Raw genomic sequence first — 18,569 nt, forward strand, 5'->3', positions numbered from 1 at the left:
ATAACGAGAGAGAGAGCTAATTTTCGAGTCTGCAGAGGATTAATTAATTTCATTGAGCAACAAACCATCTATTTATACAGCATAATGAAAACCAAATTGCAGAAAAATCTGCTACGCGAAGAAATGGTTATAATCTTGAGGAATAGCAACGAATAGAACTGATTCAGCTTGATGAGAGATAAATAAAGTTCAAAACAAAATTTGTTATCGTGAAAATAATGTGCCCTTTTAAAGGTTTTTCTTTTCGCAAGTAAGACGATGCATGTTTATATCTATATATGAACTTTATTTATCTGATAGAAATCCTTCAGACTAGAACTAGCATAACCACTGCCTTTCAACAGTGATTTAGTAGAGTTCATACAAAAAATCCATACAAATTAAAGCAGTGCCAATTAATAATGTTGATATCTTATCTAGCTAGAACACATCCAGCTTACATTGACCAGCAGTACTTCAAGGACTGATCTTAACTAGGGCACACACTATCAGATAATATCGTACTGTCTTCATTTTCTGGATTGCACATATGTATCAAAATACATCAGTTCTCCAGTTTCTTACCTGCATGAATAATGCAGAAAACAATATCAAGTCAACATTCAACGTTTAATCATCCCATTTAAGGAGGCACGCTTTTCAGCTAGTGAAACACGTTCTCATTTGATCATGTAATTAAATCTGTTTTTCAATTCAAATATAAGTGAAAAAGTAATAGATAACATAGAATGCAAAACAATGACAAGAGAAAATGGAAAAGGATGATTACCCAAGATGGAGAATCTTCTTGTTATAAGTGTGCGGGTATGCAGTTCCACCCTCAAGAAAATGAGGAGCAAAGAAATTGCGAGAGGCTGCTAATGCCTGGATTGCATTCAGCTCTTCTCCGGTGACCATGTTGGCTTGTTGAAGCCTCTCAACTTCCGCTATCTGAAGTTATTAAGAGTAAAGTACAAGCTAGCCATTTGAGTCAAATGCTGCTATATTTTTCAAGGATAAACAAAAATCAACAGAACCTCAACTACATTTGAAACATGAGAGAATTTAGTTTTCTGCCATACCTTGGTTCGAAGATAGGCACTTTCATTTTCCAGCTCAATCTCCTAAAAAGAGGTGTTTAAATCAATTTGAACATAAATCAGAGAAAAAAAGTTTCCAAAATATGAAAGTGAGAGCAAGATAGGAATTACCCTTTTCTGCATATACTCAATTTCAGCTAGCAGCAATTCATGCTGTTGCAATAGACAAGTAGAAAGCACAAAAACTATTGAGGACATATAAAAAACTGTGATACAGAAAATATGTAGAAAGCCGATACACTGATGTACATGTTAATTATGTGCATGTCAAAAAGAAAGGAAAGACGTAAAATTTTAAGCAACAATGACAAGAAATTTGTTCCTATATTTGCTTCCAATTGTACAAGTTCATACCTTCTTTGACCTGATTCTAGTCATGCCTCTTTCGAGCCTATTCTCCAGCTGCTTTAGCTCCTTCACCGACAGATTACTCACGGCTTCTCCCATTAAGTGCCTACAAGAAAAAAGGGAAAGCGTGAGCAGCACCATACTGTGATGAAGTGTGTAAATGATGAAAGGACCATTTAATCCGTGTATGGGTTCAAAAATCTTGGTAAAGTCATTTGGTACATTTTCTAAATGCCATGGATATCATTACACCTAAAATGGGACGGATTATGGAAAGGGAATAGCCTGACAAATTCATTTAAGCTATAAACTTTGAATCATAATTCACATGTTCAGTTAATATTGTGCAAATTCACATCAGGAAAATCTACCTGCAATATGCAGATAACACGCTAATATTCATCCCGACAGATATTGATCAGTTAGTTCAAGTTAAAAGAATTCTGAAATGGTCTGCTATGAGTTCAGGCCTTCACATAAACTTCCATAAAAGCTCCATTATTGGTATCATTGTTGACGATCAGTTATGCTTGCGCTTGGCTGCATCTATTTTTTGCAGATCAGACTCCCTTTCAAACAAATATCTCGGCATGCCACCAGGAGCCAATCCATCCCGTATCTCCACACGGAAGCCAGTGATAGAGAAGTTTCGTAAAAGGCTTCATATGTGGAAATAAAGATTATTAAGCATGGCTGGACATCTTTGTCATATTAAAAGTGTCCTTACTTCACTGCCTATATATTTTATGTTTGTATTCAAGATACCGAAAGGGGTAGGCAAGCTTCTTTCATCCATCCAAAGACGTTTTTTGTGGTGCAGATGTACCAAGCAGAGATCTTTCTACAAAATCCAATGGAGACTAGTGGTATGCGATAAGAAACAAGGAGGCCTCGGTGTAGGCTCCCTTATATCAAAAAACAGAGTCTGCTGCTAAAATGGATTTGGAGACTCTCTTCCCCAGGTATAGGTTTATGGAAAATAATTATCTCTTTGATGTACAATCCAGCTTATGAGAATGGGATCCTGATTTTCTGCAACCAACCCTTCAAGATCTGGAAGGATATTATGTCCATTGTTCACACCGACATTCACCATGTCTTCACGAATCATTGCAAATTCATAGTGGGGAATGACAGTTTAACATCCTTTTGGCTAAACAACTAGATTGGTGACTACCCTCTTAAAACAGCCTTCCCCAGGCTATATCTTTTGTCTTCCTCTAAATCTGTTTTGGTGGCTGACATGGGTAGATGGAGCAATGAAATCTGGCTCTAGTCCCTGCAATGGCGCAGACCTCTATTTCATTTTGAACAAGAACAACTATCACTTTTATCATCCTTGTTGGATTCCAACCCTTTGTTCTGCCGCAAGATGGATAAGAAAATCTAGACTCTCAACAACGATGACCTCTTCAGTGTAAAATCTTCCTCTAAAATGATGGACCAACTGCTCTACGGTGGTGCTAAACTATTCCAATCTTCTGTTTGGATAAAACTAACCCCACCAAAAGTGCAACTTTTCCTCTGGCTCCTTGTCCAAGACAAAGTAACAACAAGAGATTTTCTATTTCAGCATGACTACCTCACCTTTTAGGAATCAAGATGCGCTTTATGCAATAAAAGCTTGGAATCTTCAAGTCACCTTTTCATTCACTGCCATTTCACTTGGAATATATGGATGAAACTGCTTTCTAATTGGGGCTTTTGAAGTGTTTTTCCAAAATCTGTTGATGATATGTGCTACCAATGGTCTTTCATAGTTAAAGGCAAGTAATAGAATCTCTCATGGTAGCTTCTTTTCTCATGTGTTGTATGAAATCTTTGTCTCTGCTGGAATGACATCATTTTTAATGATACTGCCCCTAACCTCCAAATTTGTTTCTCCATGGTGCGTCAAAGTGTTGCTTTATGGCTGAGGCTTTTATGGCTGAGGCTTGATTCTAGCTCTTTGGAGCTTAATATAAAGAATATTCAGTATGGAGGAGTTGATTTCTTATGTTTTTTTTTCGTTCTGTTTCATGCAACAGTTTTTATGTTTTTCTTTTCTCTGTTTCCTTTCCTCTGCTTATTCATCTAATATAAGTTAAGATATTATCTTTGTAGCCATTTTCTTAATAAAACTTTTGACTATTACCACAAAAAAAAAAAAATATTGTGCAAATTCATTTAAGATAAACTTTGGTGCTCGCAAAAGATAGGTTTACAAAATATTTTTTGTATCTAAAAGGTAGGTTTCAAGGTAATGATTTAATTTTTTTTCTTTTTGTAAAATAAAAAATTAAAACTGTAACTCATATTTTACTTTACGATAAAATGATTTGGAAGTCGTGGTCTTGGGTGATAAATTGGTTGAGACAACAGTTGATCTTACCTTAATCTTTTGATGACTTTTTCTTATTATGGAATGGAATAATATAAGAACCTATGCAAAAAAAGGTGTGGTGTTTGTTCTTCTTTGGTATAGTTTGGTCTATTTGGAATTAATGACTATAATAATCTGATTTTTAATAAGAAATAAACAGAGTGGGTTGATGTGTATTATTCTCTTTTTCATCGAGTTTTTATTTAAGCAAAATATAATGATGGGAGTTTCTGTTATACCGAGTCAAATTTACTTCGTTCATCAAATGATTTTTTTTTTTATGAACTAATAGGCAAAATCATATGGCCATGTAATTCTGATGGAAGTTTTTCAGTTAAGTCCTGTTGCACCCTAATTGATAGTACTTCTTCTACTAATGACAGAGTTTTTGAAGCCAATGTCTGGATTAAAGGGGCCCCTTTGAAAGTTCAGGTGTTCCTTTGGTTGGCAGTTCAGGACAAAGTTAGTACAAAAGCTTTTCTCCATCACCGGAATGTTTTGCCAGCCCCACAAGCTTTATGTGTCTTTTGCAAATCAGATTTGAAAACTTTATAGCACCTTTTTATACACTGTAACTTTTCTAGGAGTGTTTGGATGAAAGTTTTGGATTAGTGAGGTATTCAATGTTGTTTGTCGAGCACTCTAGACTCGTTGCTTCTGCAATGGCCTGGAATGGTGCAGGGTAAATTTCAAAGATTAGCTTGAAACTAATCTTCAGTAGCACTACTTGGAGTATTTGGTTGTCGAGGAACAAAATTGTTTTTGAGGAGGGAACTATAAATTTGTTTGGTTGTTTCTCCACCATCCTTTATCGGGTTACCATTTGGTTGCATATTCTGGATTCAAACTTCACTTATACAGGAAATGACCTCTTAAGATATTCCGATGTCATCAAATTATGGTGTAATAAGAAATCTTAGGTGGTCTCTTTGTTTTTTGTTAGCAGATCAGTTTTGTTTTTTTTTGTTTTTTTTCCTAAGTCTGTTCCTTTTTTTTTTTTTAATCTTGTCCCTGTATTTTGCTTTGGCTATTGTTTTAATAGCCTTTTCAATATACTCTTGATGATTATCCAAAATAAAATTAAGGACAAATATGAGAAATGATTATCCTTGACTACCTCCTTCTATAGGTACATTGAAGTGGAATGTTGATTCGTCTTCAAATAATAAACCAAGACCTTGAGGAATTAGTGGTGTTCTCAAAGATCATAGAGGAAAATTCCTTTGTATTTTTTCTTGTTCAACAAATAATATGAAATTTAATGAAACTATGTAAGCTATGCTTTTAAGTATTAACTGCTACTATGCTTCTACAAATCAATGAGTTGTTGAATCAAATTTTTACAATGCCATTACTTGGATTAAAAGAGAAAATGTTATGTGGCCTTGACGTTTACAAACTGAATTCAATGATATTTTTAATGCATGCAATAGGCTTCTTTTTGTATGTTTTGATGATGTTCATAAAAAGAAAAATTATATTACAAACTATTTGGATTTTTTTTTATTCAGGGTCTTTTATGCTTGATTTTGATTATTGGTTTAGTTTTGTTAATTAGCACGTTTTCTGACTCTTTTAAGTTTTTTTTGTACTTTTCTAACTAATCCTCTTAATAGTTATAGAAGTTGATTAATAAATCTCTCGTATTATATATATATATATATATATATATATATTCGTTAAGAAAACGTCAAGAATAAACAATTGTCCCCTAGTTTGACAGTTGTCTGTTTTATTGGTTAAGACCTTAAAAAGTTTACCTTTAATTTTTTATTACAAAAACTGAATCAATTAATAATGTAAATTTGTACCGTGCAGATTGTACCTGTTAGAATTCTGTAGCAACTGAATTTGTTGACGCATCTTTGCTGATTCTTGTTGATAATACTATATTTCATCCATTTAATACAGGAAAAAAGTAAGTCAGGAAATGAATTGAGCAAAAATTCAAGGACTTGGAAAAATTGATAAACATTAGAATAGAGGAGGAACAAAAAGCATACCTGGGCATTGATTTCTGTGATAGAGGCAGTATTTGAACTATCTGAACTGACCTTCTTGTACCTATCTATAGTTGATCTTATACTGCTACCAAAAACGAAGAAGTTTCTAAGTTTAAACCACAAAAGAAGAGGCCTGAGATGCATGGTTAGTTTTTACATCATCACTGTTTCAAATTCTTCGAAGCATCATTAGGGTTTCAAACTGATCATCATGAACATATTGATTTGTTTTCACCATGTTAATTCACGTGCATGAAATACACAACTTGACCTATTGTTAATTTAAAATTGAAAATCAAATCACATGAAAAATAATAATGAAAAGCAGTGCATGGAAAGGTTTCTTTACAGGATTTCCTAGTCAACCGACCCAAACCTAGTATATCATTCTATGTGGAGAAGATATAAAGATCACACAGCAGTGAAACATCAGCTAATGTTATTGTCAACTTTCCAAGACAGCTCAGTTCATATGCACAGAGAAACAATATATTATTCCATTCCTGTAGTTTCTTGCACCTGACGTGCCAGTTAACTATTGCAAAACCTTGCCTTGACTTCTTACTTTCTATCACTAAGATGAAGAAACCCTAGCAAAAGCAGTGTTTTTACTTTTCTGCTTCATTTATTACACCCAAACATAAGAAAGGAAAAACAGAAGACAAGCAAGGAGAATACCGAAAGTAAAACATGGGAAACAAGCAAAAGATGTGGAAAGTTTCAAAGCTGAAAATAGAAACAGGAAGACCAAAAAGAGATGGGATCTGCAATCAACGGGAGAGGAAAACGATCAGAGATTTGCTTAAATACTGTGCTGTGAAAAGTAAAGACTGTAATCAATTACACCCCTGAAGGAAGAGAAAGGAGTTAGCTGTACGTAAACTGGACGCCAAACCAGTACTGCATTAGTTGGCATCTTTTTCTTAGTTACATGTCCGGTTGTGAGTTGAAAGTAAGAATTTATTTTTGATAGATAGTTCTGTAGCAAGTGAAAGAAGAGTTTAGATGAAGAATGATTTCTCTCTTGTGGTCATTGGAGGGAGGGTTTTAAGCAGCTTGAGAGCCCATAGACTGCAATCAATTAAACCACGACTTGTTTTTTGATTTAAGTATTTAAACTTTAGAGGAGTGATCAATGAAGACACTAAAAGAGATTGAACAAAAAGGTTATCATGGGACTGATCAAATTCAGTTCAGGTTTCTTTGTAGGAAAGACAATGGCAAATGTATCTCCCCACGTGCCTTTTCACAAGGACCTAAAAGTGCTCTACTTTCTACTTCGTCCATATATGGTTCTTTTTTTTTATTTGGTTGGTAGAGCATATTCAACCCCCACAATTGAATCTAAGCGAAGAAAGATAGAATGGATCATTAAAGAAACTTTTAAAATATGTCTAGGTTAGTCTTCACTTTGAGCTTTCATTTTTGTTTGTCCTCACTGACTTGTTATAAAACCTCTCTCGTATACAATGAACAAGAGTCCTGTCAAAAGATAAAAGTCTAAGCTGCATGCTGTCAGCGAAAGCTCAAAGTGGAAACAGAAGGTAATGAAAAACTGAGAACCCATACTAGCAATGGAATGGGAAAGGATCAGGCTTAATCATTCAAAGTTCTGTGTCTGTACTGCTATACATTATGGAACCTCTAATAGGGCAGCACAGAAAGGAGAAAAGAGAATCAAGACAATAGCGAGGGCTTGCTTTACAATCCCAGGTCTAGATCCATGGGAAGAAGAGTTTTAGAAAGAACGTTGCTTTCTTTTCATCCCTGGCAAAGCCTCATCATGCATGCAGCTGATCATACTATGCTTTATTATTATTATTGTACTGTATTATGTGGTGTTGTTGATAAATTTGTTATTAACTTTTCTTCAACGAGGTAGCAAATGTTTTAAATGACGTACCAAACATAGTTTTTGCTGTTAAATTAATCTTATAAATTACTAATTAGCATCTAGTCAATTTATAATTCTCAATAATATAACTATACTAATTGCTCATGGAAGCCCTAATTAAACTTTGAAACCTTAAGACCCTTATTGATCATTTAAACAAGCAGGGTGGATTGAAAAAACATGGCAGATGACTAATAAAAGAGAATACCTGTCATGGACTCAATCAACTAGCATACTTACATTTGCATAATTTCCAAGATGGAAAGCCTCTATAATGCATCTATATATGCAAATCACTATCATCCTTAGAACATAATGGTCATTATAAATAGTAAAATAGCAGAGGGCAAACCTAAATTTAGGAAGCACCTTTCATATGAAAATCATGATTACAGTTTACAAACAGCCAAAATGTTTATTATCACTAGATCCCATTTGATAAATTTGAAGGAACTTGAGGCGGAAAAAATCATGAAACGAAAGCATGCGCTTAGATATTGCAGATATACCACCAAAATGGAGTAGAAAGAAAGTGATGATGCCACTATTCTACATCTAAGTAACGACGGCCTTAGTTGCTTATATAGCATGAGATTCTCCTCTTTCCTCAATATATGTTTTTTAAAGGATAAAATATACTATGTGGTTGAATCCATATTAGCTGAGATAATATCTCTTGGAGGTCTACCGTATATATATGAATATGGACATAAATCATCATGAACTAATCAATTATTTTTAGATATTTTATATCGTAAATTCTTATTTGATATAATATATAAAAGGTATGGCTTTAATTATACTCTCATTTCTATTAAAAAAGAAGGGCTTTATACTCTCATTCCTCTTATTAGAATTATAAATAAAACTTGGCTTTATGCTCCCATTCCTCTGCTAAACTTTCTGTAAACTCGAGATAATATCAGCATAAAGAAGAAAAGAACATATGAGTTCCAGCCAACTAAGATCTAATTAGTCAAATGTTCTGATCTGACAAACAACTCCTTGAAAAGCCAAAACTCACGGACAGTTTGCATGATTTAGGATCTACCCTCCTAATATTTCACCCTTCATTGTCTCTTCTTCTTCTATAAAAGAAGTAAATGCACGTATAGTATTACAAAAGAAACAAGACCTAATGATTTGTGAAAAAAGAAAATCTCAGGATCGAAAAAAAAAAGAGAGAACAAACCCTATGGTATGAAGATTTAGGGAAGGTAAAGTTACTTGTTGTTGGCGTACTCATAGAGACGGCCACGGCTAGAGAAGACGATGAGGGAAACTTCAGCATCACAAAGGACAGATAATTCATAGGCTTTCTTCAACAGCCCATTTCTTCTCTTGCAGAAAGTAACCTGACGATTCGTAGTGTTCTCGATCCTCTTGATCTCAATCTTTCCTCTTCCCATGTCTACACAAAAGATCAATTCTTTCACAACCCAAAGAAGCTTCTATATTATATATGCTCTTATCAAGCAATTTTCTTGACCTAATAGCTAGCTTATCTGACTTTTACATTTCATGTCTACCAAAAAAAGCATGGAATAGCTAGGCAAATAAAAACAAAAGAGAGTGTATTATTCCAGTTTAAGGAAGTGCAAAGCTGTTTCCAAGAATTTCACTTGCATTTTTCCTATGCTAAATATAGTCAAAGAATTTTTTTTTGGACGAAATAAATCAACGAGTTCACACTACAATATTGTCCCCCAAAAACAAAGAAAGAAACTTGATTTTAAGAAGGTGGGGCGAGGAAAAATGTTCCATAAAAATGCAAAGAAGAACTGCAAATTAAAGAAAGAAATATCAGAAGGATGTGTAAAAATGATTAAGAAAAGGGAACGGGGGAGAGTTTGAGCAATGCGTTTTAGCTCAAAAGATCTAGGTGCAGAAAGATGTAAATCACTAAGAAATATGAAGTAGTTAGCTAGGCTAACAAGAATCTCCCAAAAAAACAAAGAACGAAACTTGATTTCAAGAAGAAGCTATGAGGTGAGGGAAAATGTTTAAGAAATTGTCAAAAAGAGCTACAAAGAAATTTATATATATATTAGAAGCTTAAGGTGTTTAATGAAGATCTGTGAAGAATGACTAAGAAAGGGGAGGAAATAGAGGCGGGGCCGGGAGATCTCGAGCAAGAGGTTGAGCTCAAAAGATCTAGGTTCAGAGAGACTTAAACCACAATAAGAAATATGAAGAAGGGCTACAAGAAAAGTGGATGCACACCCTCATCTGATGAAAATCAGAGCAGAATCTAGCATGAGTTAAACAAGATTTAGTTACTAATTATTTTCCTATCCCATTTCTTGTCACTTCTGTTTCTCATCTCAAGTATTTATCCAGCCATGTTGATGATGACTGTATATGTGGCTGGAGTGAAAATGACATGAATTAATTGCCTCAAAAAATAAAACCTCAAGCGCATCACTTAAGACCAGCTGATCTAGAAGTCGAACTGAAGATAGAGAGCTTCAAAAACACATGGAAAAAATAAAGAAAGAAACCCTTCTCTTGAATCTTCCCTCTCATTCTTAACTGTATGCTTCTTCAATGTTTTTTTAGTACAAAAGAGAAACACAGAAGGGGAAAAAGGTCAGCTGAAGAAACCAGGTCAAAACAACACAGGATTTTGTACAGAAGAAAAGGGAAAGAAAACAAAAGGGAATAACGTTAAATGAAGCAAATCTAGGGAATGGGTACTGAAGCAAAGAGAAGAAGAGAAAAAACTGAAAGGGGGGGGAGAGAGAGAGAGGTGTTCATATGTAAGGTAAAGAAGAAGATTCTGTTTTGAGTTTTTTTCACTGGCAGAAAAATCTATGATAAAATCTTTGCTTATTTATGCACGAAACCATGCATTTATAAGAACATTTGCATATTTTTAGAAGAAAGGAGCACAGACCTGCAGGCTTAATCTCCGGCCACTTCAGCTTTCGGAAAAATGTTTAGATTTCTGAAAAAAGTGGGAGTGCTTATTATGACTTCAAGACTCTTCTGCCCTATTTATAGCCTCTACTTTCTTCGTCTATCTAGACATAGAAACAAGAAGAGAAAAGAGAGATAGTAATAACAATTATTATTATTATTATTATTATTATTGTTTTCTTCTCTTAACTTTTGAAAAAGAGGGCAGTGAAAGAGTGAAAAATTGGATTTCTCACAAGGGACATGGGAATTTGGTGTTTTTCAAAAACCTAGATGAAATGAAATGTGGTTGTTCTAGCTGAAATAATGGTTGATGTGCTGATTGAGAGATTGATCCGACACTTCATGTGAAGAGGAAAATGTCTTTGGAAGATTAGGGTTTGGTGCTGCTTTTCCACGTATTATGTGCACTAGTTAGGACGTGCAGATGAAGGCTATAATGGTGTAACTGAATTACCAACAAGAACTCGTACATTTTTTATGCCTTAATTACCAATTTGAAGCTTAATTTCTGGTCTCATAAATGGTAGCAACACATTTGGTTTTATCATCATGAGACAATTATATAAATTATATATTGTAATCTTATTTAATAACTTAAATTCTTAAGTAAGATAGTTATTTGACATGATATAAGAGCCTTGTATATTGATCAAACGGTCACGAGTCCAAATCTCATCATTTCTATTCTATTTGATAAAAATAAGTACAAGATAATATTAGTTCGTGCAAGTTTTAAGTTTAAAAGACTTTCACTTGAAGGAATATATTAAATAAATATATAAATTATATCTTGCGATCTCACCTAATAACTTAAAATTTTAGGTGAGATGAATTTTTGAAATCTTACAAGTGATTATAAAAAAAATCTTTTGAAAATAATGGATTTGAGTGTAAATGATCTCCTTTATGTTAAAATAATTCAATTAACACAAAGAAATTACAAACACAAAAGAAAAGGAGGTTATAATTCTTCTTTGTTTATTTTGTGAAAAAGTACCACATTTAATCTAAATACAAAGAACTTATACATAAATTAAATTAAAAATATCATTTTAGTCTTAATAAATAAAACAAAATAAATATGTTATTTAACACTTTAAACTCATGAATAGAAGAACCTAAGTTTAATATACTAAAAATAAAAGAATATAGTATACCTTACCTTTAAAAAAATTAAAAAATGATTTCTGAGTTGTGTGTAATTGAGAGCCACAAAAATCTTAACCATTTCCATACAAATTTCGACAAGGAAGATTTTCTTGGGAACCCAACGTCATTCTTGCCCAATATAAGTGGTGCGACTCAATCAATCTCCCTTGGGTTGCTTTGCTTTGCTTAGCAATTGCTCTAGAGCTTGAGAACATTACACTTGTAAAAATAAAAATTAAAACTCTTCGAATTTTTCTTCACATGCATTGTTCACCAAAATAATGCCTCCTCTTTTATTTTTTTATGCCTTTTCTATTAGGAATTCTCGAGATATATATCATAAAAAAGTCTTGATTTTTTATGCTTAATTGTCAAAATCACTCAATTCAAGGATCAAATTTGATATTAGATGTAAAACCGCTGAATTTTTATTATTGTTTAAGATATGCCTTTTTTTTTTCCTTTTAGTATTTTGGCATTTTTCATCTTTATCCTTCAATTTTTGTAATTTTTATTTGGGTTCAAAATATCATTTTATTTATTTTTAAGTCCCTGGGTATAAGGGATGTGAGAGAAAGTCATTGAAAATGGATGAAGTAGAGAGAAAGTTGATAGTTGATCAATTTTCAACCATGAAACAAGTTGTTCTTGGTGTCAACAAGTTCTATTTAACAAGAAGATTTTTATTTTGTTGTTTTTTTGCCTTTTATTTGGCAAGAAAACATAAATCAAAATTGACAAAAAAAAGTTTCCCGACTTGTATTTGTATTTGTGGACCAATTTTTGAGGTGTTTTAAGTTGAGAAATTAATTTTTATACCTTATAAAAGTGTTTTTAGGTGAAAATAGATTGAAAATCTGTTTTCTTGGTCTAAAAATGATTAGCCTTGATTTTTCGACAATCTCTGTGGTGGTCGGAAACTAGGCTTCAAGATGATGTTTTGTTTGATTTTAAAAAAAAAAAACAGACAACGTATCATTCACCTTTTGAGCTAGGAGAAAAAAGAAGAAAAAGTCTAGGCAAGCCTACACATGTAGCCTATTCATTACATAGACCAAGCGTGCTGACCCATCTAGGCTGAAGTGTTTGGCCTATTTTTAGCATTTATATTTTTTTACATGGATTTAAATTTAAGTTCAATAAAACTATTTTTTTATCTCTTATTTTGTTTTATCACTTTTTCTTATAAATGTCTACGTTTAGCGTCATATAAATAAATGAAATGTGGATTCTAAAAACATTTATTAAACCTGAGCAAGGCAATGACTCATGTCACGAGTTTTATGGGCTAGTTAGGCTGACTCTTTTCAATCCAAAATGTTGTTATCATAATATTTTAAAAAATTAAGGTGAGACTACGTATTCTTGAAATATTGGATTTTTTTTAGTTCAAGCTAGGTATTGGAAATGTTAATTGAAAGCCATGTAAATAAATTCATTAAAATTGATATTATTTCAAGAAGCATAATTCAATTTTTACTTTGATTTAGATTATAAATTTTTTTTCCTAATATTAATAAACTCTCTTTTTGTGCAACCTTTCATGGTATATTTTTTTCATAAATTTTTTTCCAATTGTTTCCCTTCAAATATCTTTTTTTAATCATATAATTAGATGAAAAAAAATTGATTTGAAAAAATAAAATTATTAAATCCAATCATGTCAATGACTCATGTGACGGACTGGGGTGGTTAGCTCGGATAAAAAAAAACAATGTAATCTAACAAAAAAAACATTAAGATAGCAACGACTTAAAATATATTTTTTAGTATGAGGTGGGGTATTGTTCCATTGCTTGTTTGTAAAAACTTGATTTGAAAAAATAAAGTTATTAAATCCAATCATGTCAATGACTCGCGTGACGGACTGGGGGGATTAGCTCAGATAAAAAACAACAATGTAATCTAACAAAAAAAACATTAAGATAACAACGACTTAAAATAAATGTTTTAGTATGAGGTGGGGTATTGTTCCATTGCTTGTTTGTAAAAACTTGATTTGAAAAAATAAAGTTATTAAATCCAATCATGTCAATGACTCGCGTGACGAATTGAGGGGGTTAGCTCGGATCAATAAAAAATAATGTAATCTAAAAAAAACATTAAGATAGCAGCGATTTAAAAAAAAAATTTCGTATGAGGTGAGGTGTTGTTCAATTGCTTGTTTGTTGTAGTTTGCATTGAAGCCATTGATTTTGAAGTTGAAAGAGATGATCCGATTGCATTATCAAAGCCAGAGGTTAAAATAGAAATTTGAATTTGGAGGATGAATAAGAAAATAATTTATTTTCTTATAGAGCATAACATATATACGAAATTAAAAGGTACAATTAAAAGATTTACAAACATTAAAGACTAAAATGTAAAATTTCTCAAATTTTGTGGCTATAATGGCCTCGACCAATCAATGTAGTTTCTAAGGCTTGAACAATTCACCATTAAATTAATGTTCATGAACTTAAAGTATTTATTTAATAATTATTTTTTTAAAAGAATATTAGTAAAGCACAATACTTGTTATATAGTTTTTTATTTTATTTTATTTTGATGAGATAATTGTTATAAACTAATATGATTGAAACTACACTAGCTTGATTTTCTATGCCATGCTGCATGATGAAATAATTTTTTTCCTTAGAAAAAAGAAGTAGACGTTACTAATGTTTATTTTTTACCACAAAAAGAATTTTAATTGCAAATTAAAAAGTTGACACTTGTGTTCAATAAAAAAAAGCGAAGATTATAGGTGCCTGACAATAATTTATTTTATTCAATCAATAATTGAACAGGAAAGTTGAGATAATGATAATGTATATTAAGATATATGATCTTATATTGTGGGTAATTCTTTAATTTTTTTAATTTAATTATAGAATTTTAAAATTATTGTTAGAAAATAAATAATTTAATCTGTATTGAAAAGAAAAATCTATTATAATTCCACATTTTCTTGTAAATATATTTTATTCACTATTTTTTCATTTGCTAAAAAATAAAAAGAATTAGAATAAATAAAAATATTTTTATTTTTATTCTCATTCAATATTACTAAACAATTATTATCAAAATCTCGTATATCATGCTAATATATAATTATTCATAAAACAATCGATAATATCATTATATAAAAAATATTTAATATTCTTAAAAGCAATAGTATTGTTTTTTTTTTATTAGGAACACACTATTCTAATAAAAGAGAGCAATATTTAAAATAAAGGCTCGTTAAAAATCTAAGCTATCTCAAATCTAAATTCAATTTTATTATTAACATATCTCTTGATTATTTTAGTAAAAGTATTTTTTAACTAGAGTCACCATTAAACAAAAAATATTTAATTGTTGTCAAAGTAAGTTTAAAAATATTTATCAAAACAATGTGTCCATATTTCGTATGGGATTGAAGGCTAAAAAATTAATAAATATAATAGAATCATGCTAAAAATATATTTAAAAATATTATATTGAGTTTAAGTGATATTAGATACATAATAATTGAAAAACATTTGATAACATTTTAATGAAAACCTGTAATATTATTTAAGAACCATGTCAAAATTGAAGGGGGAGAGAATTATCATTTTAAATGATTTTTTTAGATTGCAAAAAAAAGAAAAGAAAAAAGAAAGGGGTTAGATCCATCTTGCCCTAAACAAAAGAAGGCCAAGCTCACGCGTTTGGCCTTGTTTATATGTATTTTTTTTTTTCTAAGTGTCTCCCCTTATGTTTTTAAACAAAAAACAAAGTGAACAATGTGTCGTCTGATAGCAAACCATGTGTCTTCCAGCTCCCTAGTTCGGTCCACTTTAAGTTGCTAGAAACTCCTTGGAAAGCTAGTTATTCAACTTTAGTACCAAAAAAACCTATTTTTATCTAAAAATACATATAAATACTCTATAAACATCAATAAGCTAATTTGTGGCTTTAAAATAATAAAAAGTCATATAGAAATAGAAAAAACAATCTAAAATCATAAAACTCCCCAAACCTCGATCTATTTTTTTCGACAAGATAAATTTTAAAAATATCACCATCAAACTTCTCTCTTTGAAAGGATCTCATTGATACCAAGATTGTTGTTTTTTTTTTTACCATCGAAATCTTGATAAGCGATAATTTTCTCTTTCTTCTCTTGTTTTCCATCAACTTTTTTTCTTTTCTCTCAATGGAGAATAGAAAAATAAACAAAATAAATATTTGGACAAAAAAAACATCAATAATTGGGGAATGATCACGAATTCTCTTCACGCTTTACATTGTGGTCCTCGCGTTTTTACTTTTATCTTTCAATGACACTTTTTTCACTTTATCTATTAGAATTAATTAAGTTCCAAAGGACTAAATAAAAAATAATAATCAAAAGTAAAAGGATAAAATTAAATGAAAAAAATGCCAAAATTAAAAAAAAATGAAATATTACCTTATTTAAAAAAAATAAAAAAAATGCATTTGAACTAGGCAGCCTGAGAGGTAAACCCAGACTCAACTACTAGCACGCAGGCTTGGGCAAGGATTTTGTATCCATATAGGCTTAGACCCGCCCTGGCCTGATTACTACGCGCAAATATATTGTAGGAGAGTTATGGTTACTCAAAGGCGTTGTAGTTACAAGAAGCCAGGAAGAGAGCAGAAAAGTGAAAGATTTAATTAGCCCTAGCAATCATCTCCTGTCCCTAGTTTACCAAAGAATGAGCTTATTTATTTATAGCCAATGAGAAGTTAGTTTTACGATCGTGATGGTATTTTGAATTCTTTATTTATTCTATTTCAATCTTTAATCTAATTTGACTTAAAAGTCTTTTGTTAAACCACTTAAGATAGCGTGAAAAATTGACTCGGGCTTTTGGACTCTTCTGAGCATGGTTTTAAAACCCGGTCCGGTGGCCGGCCCGGTCAAAGATCCGGGTTCTGGTTTTTGACCGGGTCAGTTCTTTTTTTTTTTAAATCAAAACAACGTCATTTTAGTAAAAAAAACAAAAGTCAACGGGTTTGCAACCGGGTCTTGCCAGCTCACACCGAGTGTTTTCTTTTCCTTTTTTTCTTCAACCCGGCCCGGTTCATGTCCCAGGTCGGCTGGGTCCCTGATCGACCCTTCGGGCCGGACCGAGTTTCAAAACTATGCTTGAGAGAGAGGTTCGAAAAGTAAAAAGGTTGTGTGTTGTGTGGTAGGCATTCTCAAAGAAACTTCTAACCTAGTAATTAAGATTGTTAGGAGAAGTATTAATATATAATTTAATTTATATTATTTTGTTATATAATTTTTTAAATGAAAGATTTTTAACTAGGAATTTGAACATATTTACATTACATTACCTTGTGCTTATTTTTTATCAAATAGAATTGAGGTGCTGAGATTCGAATTTATAATCAGCTGATTAACAAAACTCTAATACCATATTAAGGAATCTTCTAAATTTAAATTATTAAATAAAATTTTAAAATATAATTTATATTATTATCTTAGATAAAGGTTCGAAGTTGGTAGAAATAATATCTTATGAATATTACATCGGGAAGAAGGGATAAAAAGAATCAAATGTGAAAATGGAGTAAAGTAAGGAAAATAATAATAGCACGTTGCAAGTATTCTACCAGCTTCGTACCAAAGAATAAGTTTTTTCTTTTTTCGGATAATAAGAATAAGTTTTTTCTTTTTTCGGATAATAAGAATAAGTTTTTTCTTTTTTTCGGATAATAAGAATAATTAGTTTTTCTTTGATCTATTTGTTTTGTGTTTTATTACAGGAAGCAAAGAAGAAATTCATTGTTCCTTCCTCGCACGAAATTGACATCACCAACGCGGTATTCGGAAATCCTGTCTCTTCTTAACTATATCCACTCTCACCTAATTGCTAGCTGGAGCAGGAAATATAGTTTTGGTACACTCATAACTAGTTAGCTGCCCGTGAGCCGCCGTGTAAAATGTCTTGATGGTGTTAATTAAACTTGACCCGGCAGGTCAATTTGGTAATATACTTGCTTGATTATTAGTGTAAATTATATTTTAAATTAAATTAAATAAGAGTTCATTAGTTATATCCAGTTAGGAACATGCATTAACTTTTTAAAAAAAAGAATTTTTTTTTTTCAAAACAATGCTTTGGTTTGAACCATTTAGCCCGTTCAACTAATAATTTTTTTTATGGAAATTTTTTTTATTTAGTTATATATAAATAAAAATAAATATTTACAAAAAAGATAATAAATAAAATTATAGAGAAAAAAAATTATTTTTGTTAAACTTTTTTTTTTATATTTAAATACAAAATGGTTTTTTTTTTATTAGTAACATTATTAGTGATAATCGAAGATTTGAAAAAGAAGATAAATTAGTTAGATTGGATTAATCTTCAAGCTTCTCCATAAATTAGTTCATTTTTTTTTCATTATTCATCACAGGTAGTTTTGTTCCTACCACACAGAAGTTCTTGTTTGTGTATGTTGGTTGGAAATTCAACTACATGAGAAGAAATAATAAATAAATAATAACCAATACTTTTAATATGAGAAAAAATATATATTTGTGTATGATAAAATGTAAAGAATGTTATGGAAAATATATTAAATTTGAAGACAATTTTTATTTTGCCATTTTTCTCCAACCAAAAAACAATATAGTTTGAATACATTTTCCAATTTTCCAAGTTAGAAAAATATTCTAAAACTTAAAGAAATGGACATGTTTTATGGTTCTTCATTATAAAAAGAAAAACTAGAAAAAGATAAGAAAACTAGAAATGGAAAAAAAAAATGTTTTAATTACCGAACAACTCCTTTGTTTCGGCTTATAAGTATACTTATCAAACTCAGCT

At 31.3% G+C, this 18,569-nt stretch overlaps 1 protein-coding gene across 2 annotated transcripts; it reads right to left on the bottom strand.

Moving 5' to 3' along the window:
- Positions 1-265: 265 nt before the first annotated feature.
- LOC18104299 (agamous-like MADS-box protein AGL11) lies at positions 266-10,880 on the bottom strand. 2 transcript variants are annotated; one of them, XM_024583549.2, is made up of 9 exons: positions 10,583-10,880; positions 8,914-9,097; positions 5,793-5,877; positions 5,615-5,676; positions 1,434-1,533; positions 1,191-1,232; positions 1,062-1,103; positions 770-930; positions 266-564 (listed from the first exon to the last, which is right to left on the bottom strand). In XM_024583549.2, exons 2-9 carry the CDS (start codon positions 9,093-9,095, stop codon positions 561-563), a joined length of 678 nt encoding a protein of 225 aa, XP_024439317.2. In that variant the 5' UTR covers positions 9,096-9,097; positions 10,583-10,880; the 3' UTR covers positions 266-560. The 2 variants fall into 2 exon arrangements, with proteins under 2 accessions (XP_024439317.2, XP_006376118.2); XM_006376056.3 differs by having other exon boundaries at positions 5,793-5,874; positions 10,583-10,875.
- Positions 10,881-18,569: the final 7,689 nt, after the last annotated feature.

Source organism: Populus trichocarpa, chromosome 13 (assembly GCF_000002775.5).
Source record: "Populus trichocarpa isolate Nisqually-1 chromosome 13, P.trichocarpa_v4.1, whole genome shotgun sequence".
Lineage (NCBI taxonomy): Eukaryota > Viridiplantae > Streptophyta > Magnoliopsida > Malpighiales > Salicaceae > Populus > Populus trichocarpa.

Coding starts and splice junctions, on each gene's coding strand:
- LOC18104299 (XM_024583549.2), bottom strand. CDS start 9,095: ATGGGAAGAGGAAAGATTGAGATCAAGAGGATCGAGAACACTACGAAT. Junction 5,677..5,792: donor TCACAGAAATCAATGCCCAG/GTATGCTTTTTG, acceptor GATGAAATATAG/TATTATCAACAAGAATCAGC. Junction 931..1,061: donor GTGCCTATCTTCGAACCAAG/GTATGGCAGAAA, acceptor TAATAACTTCAG/ATAGCGGAAGTTGAGAGGCT.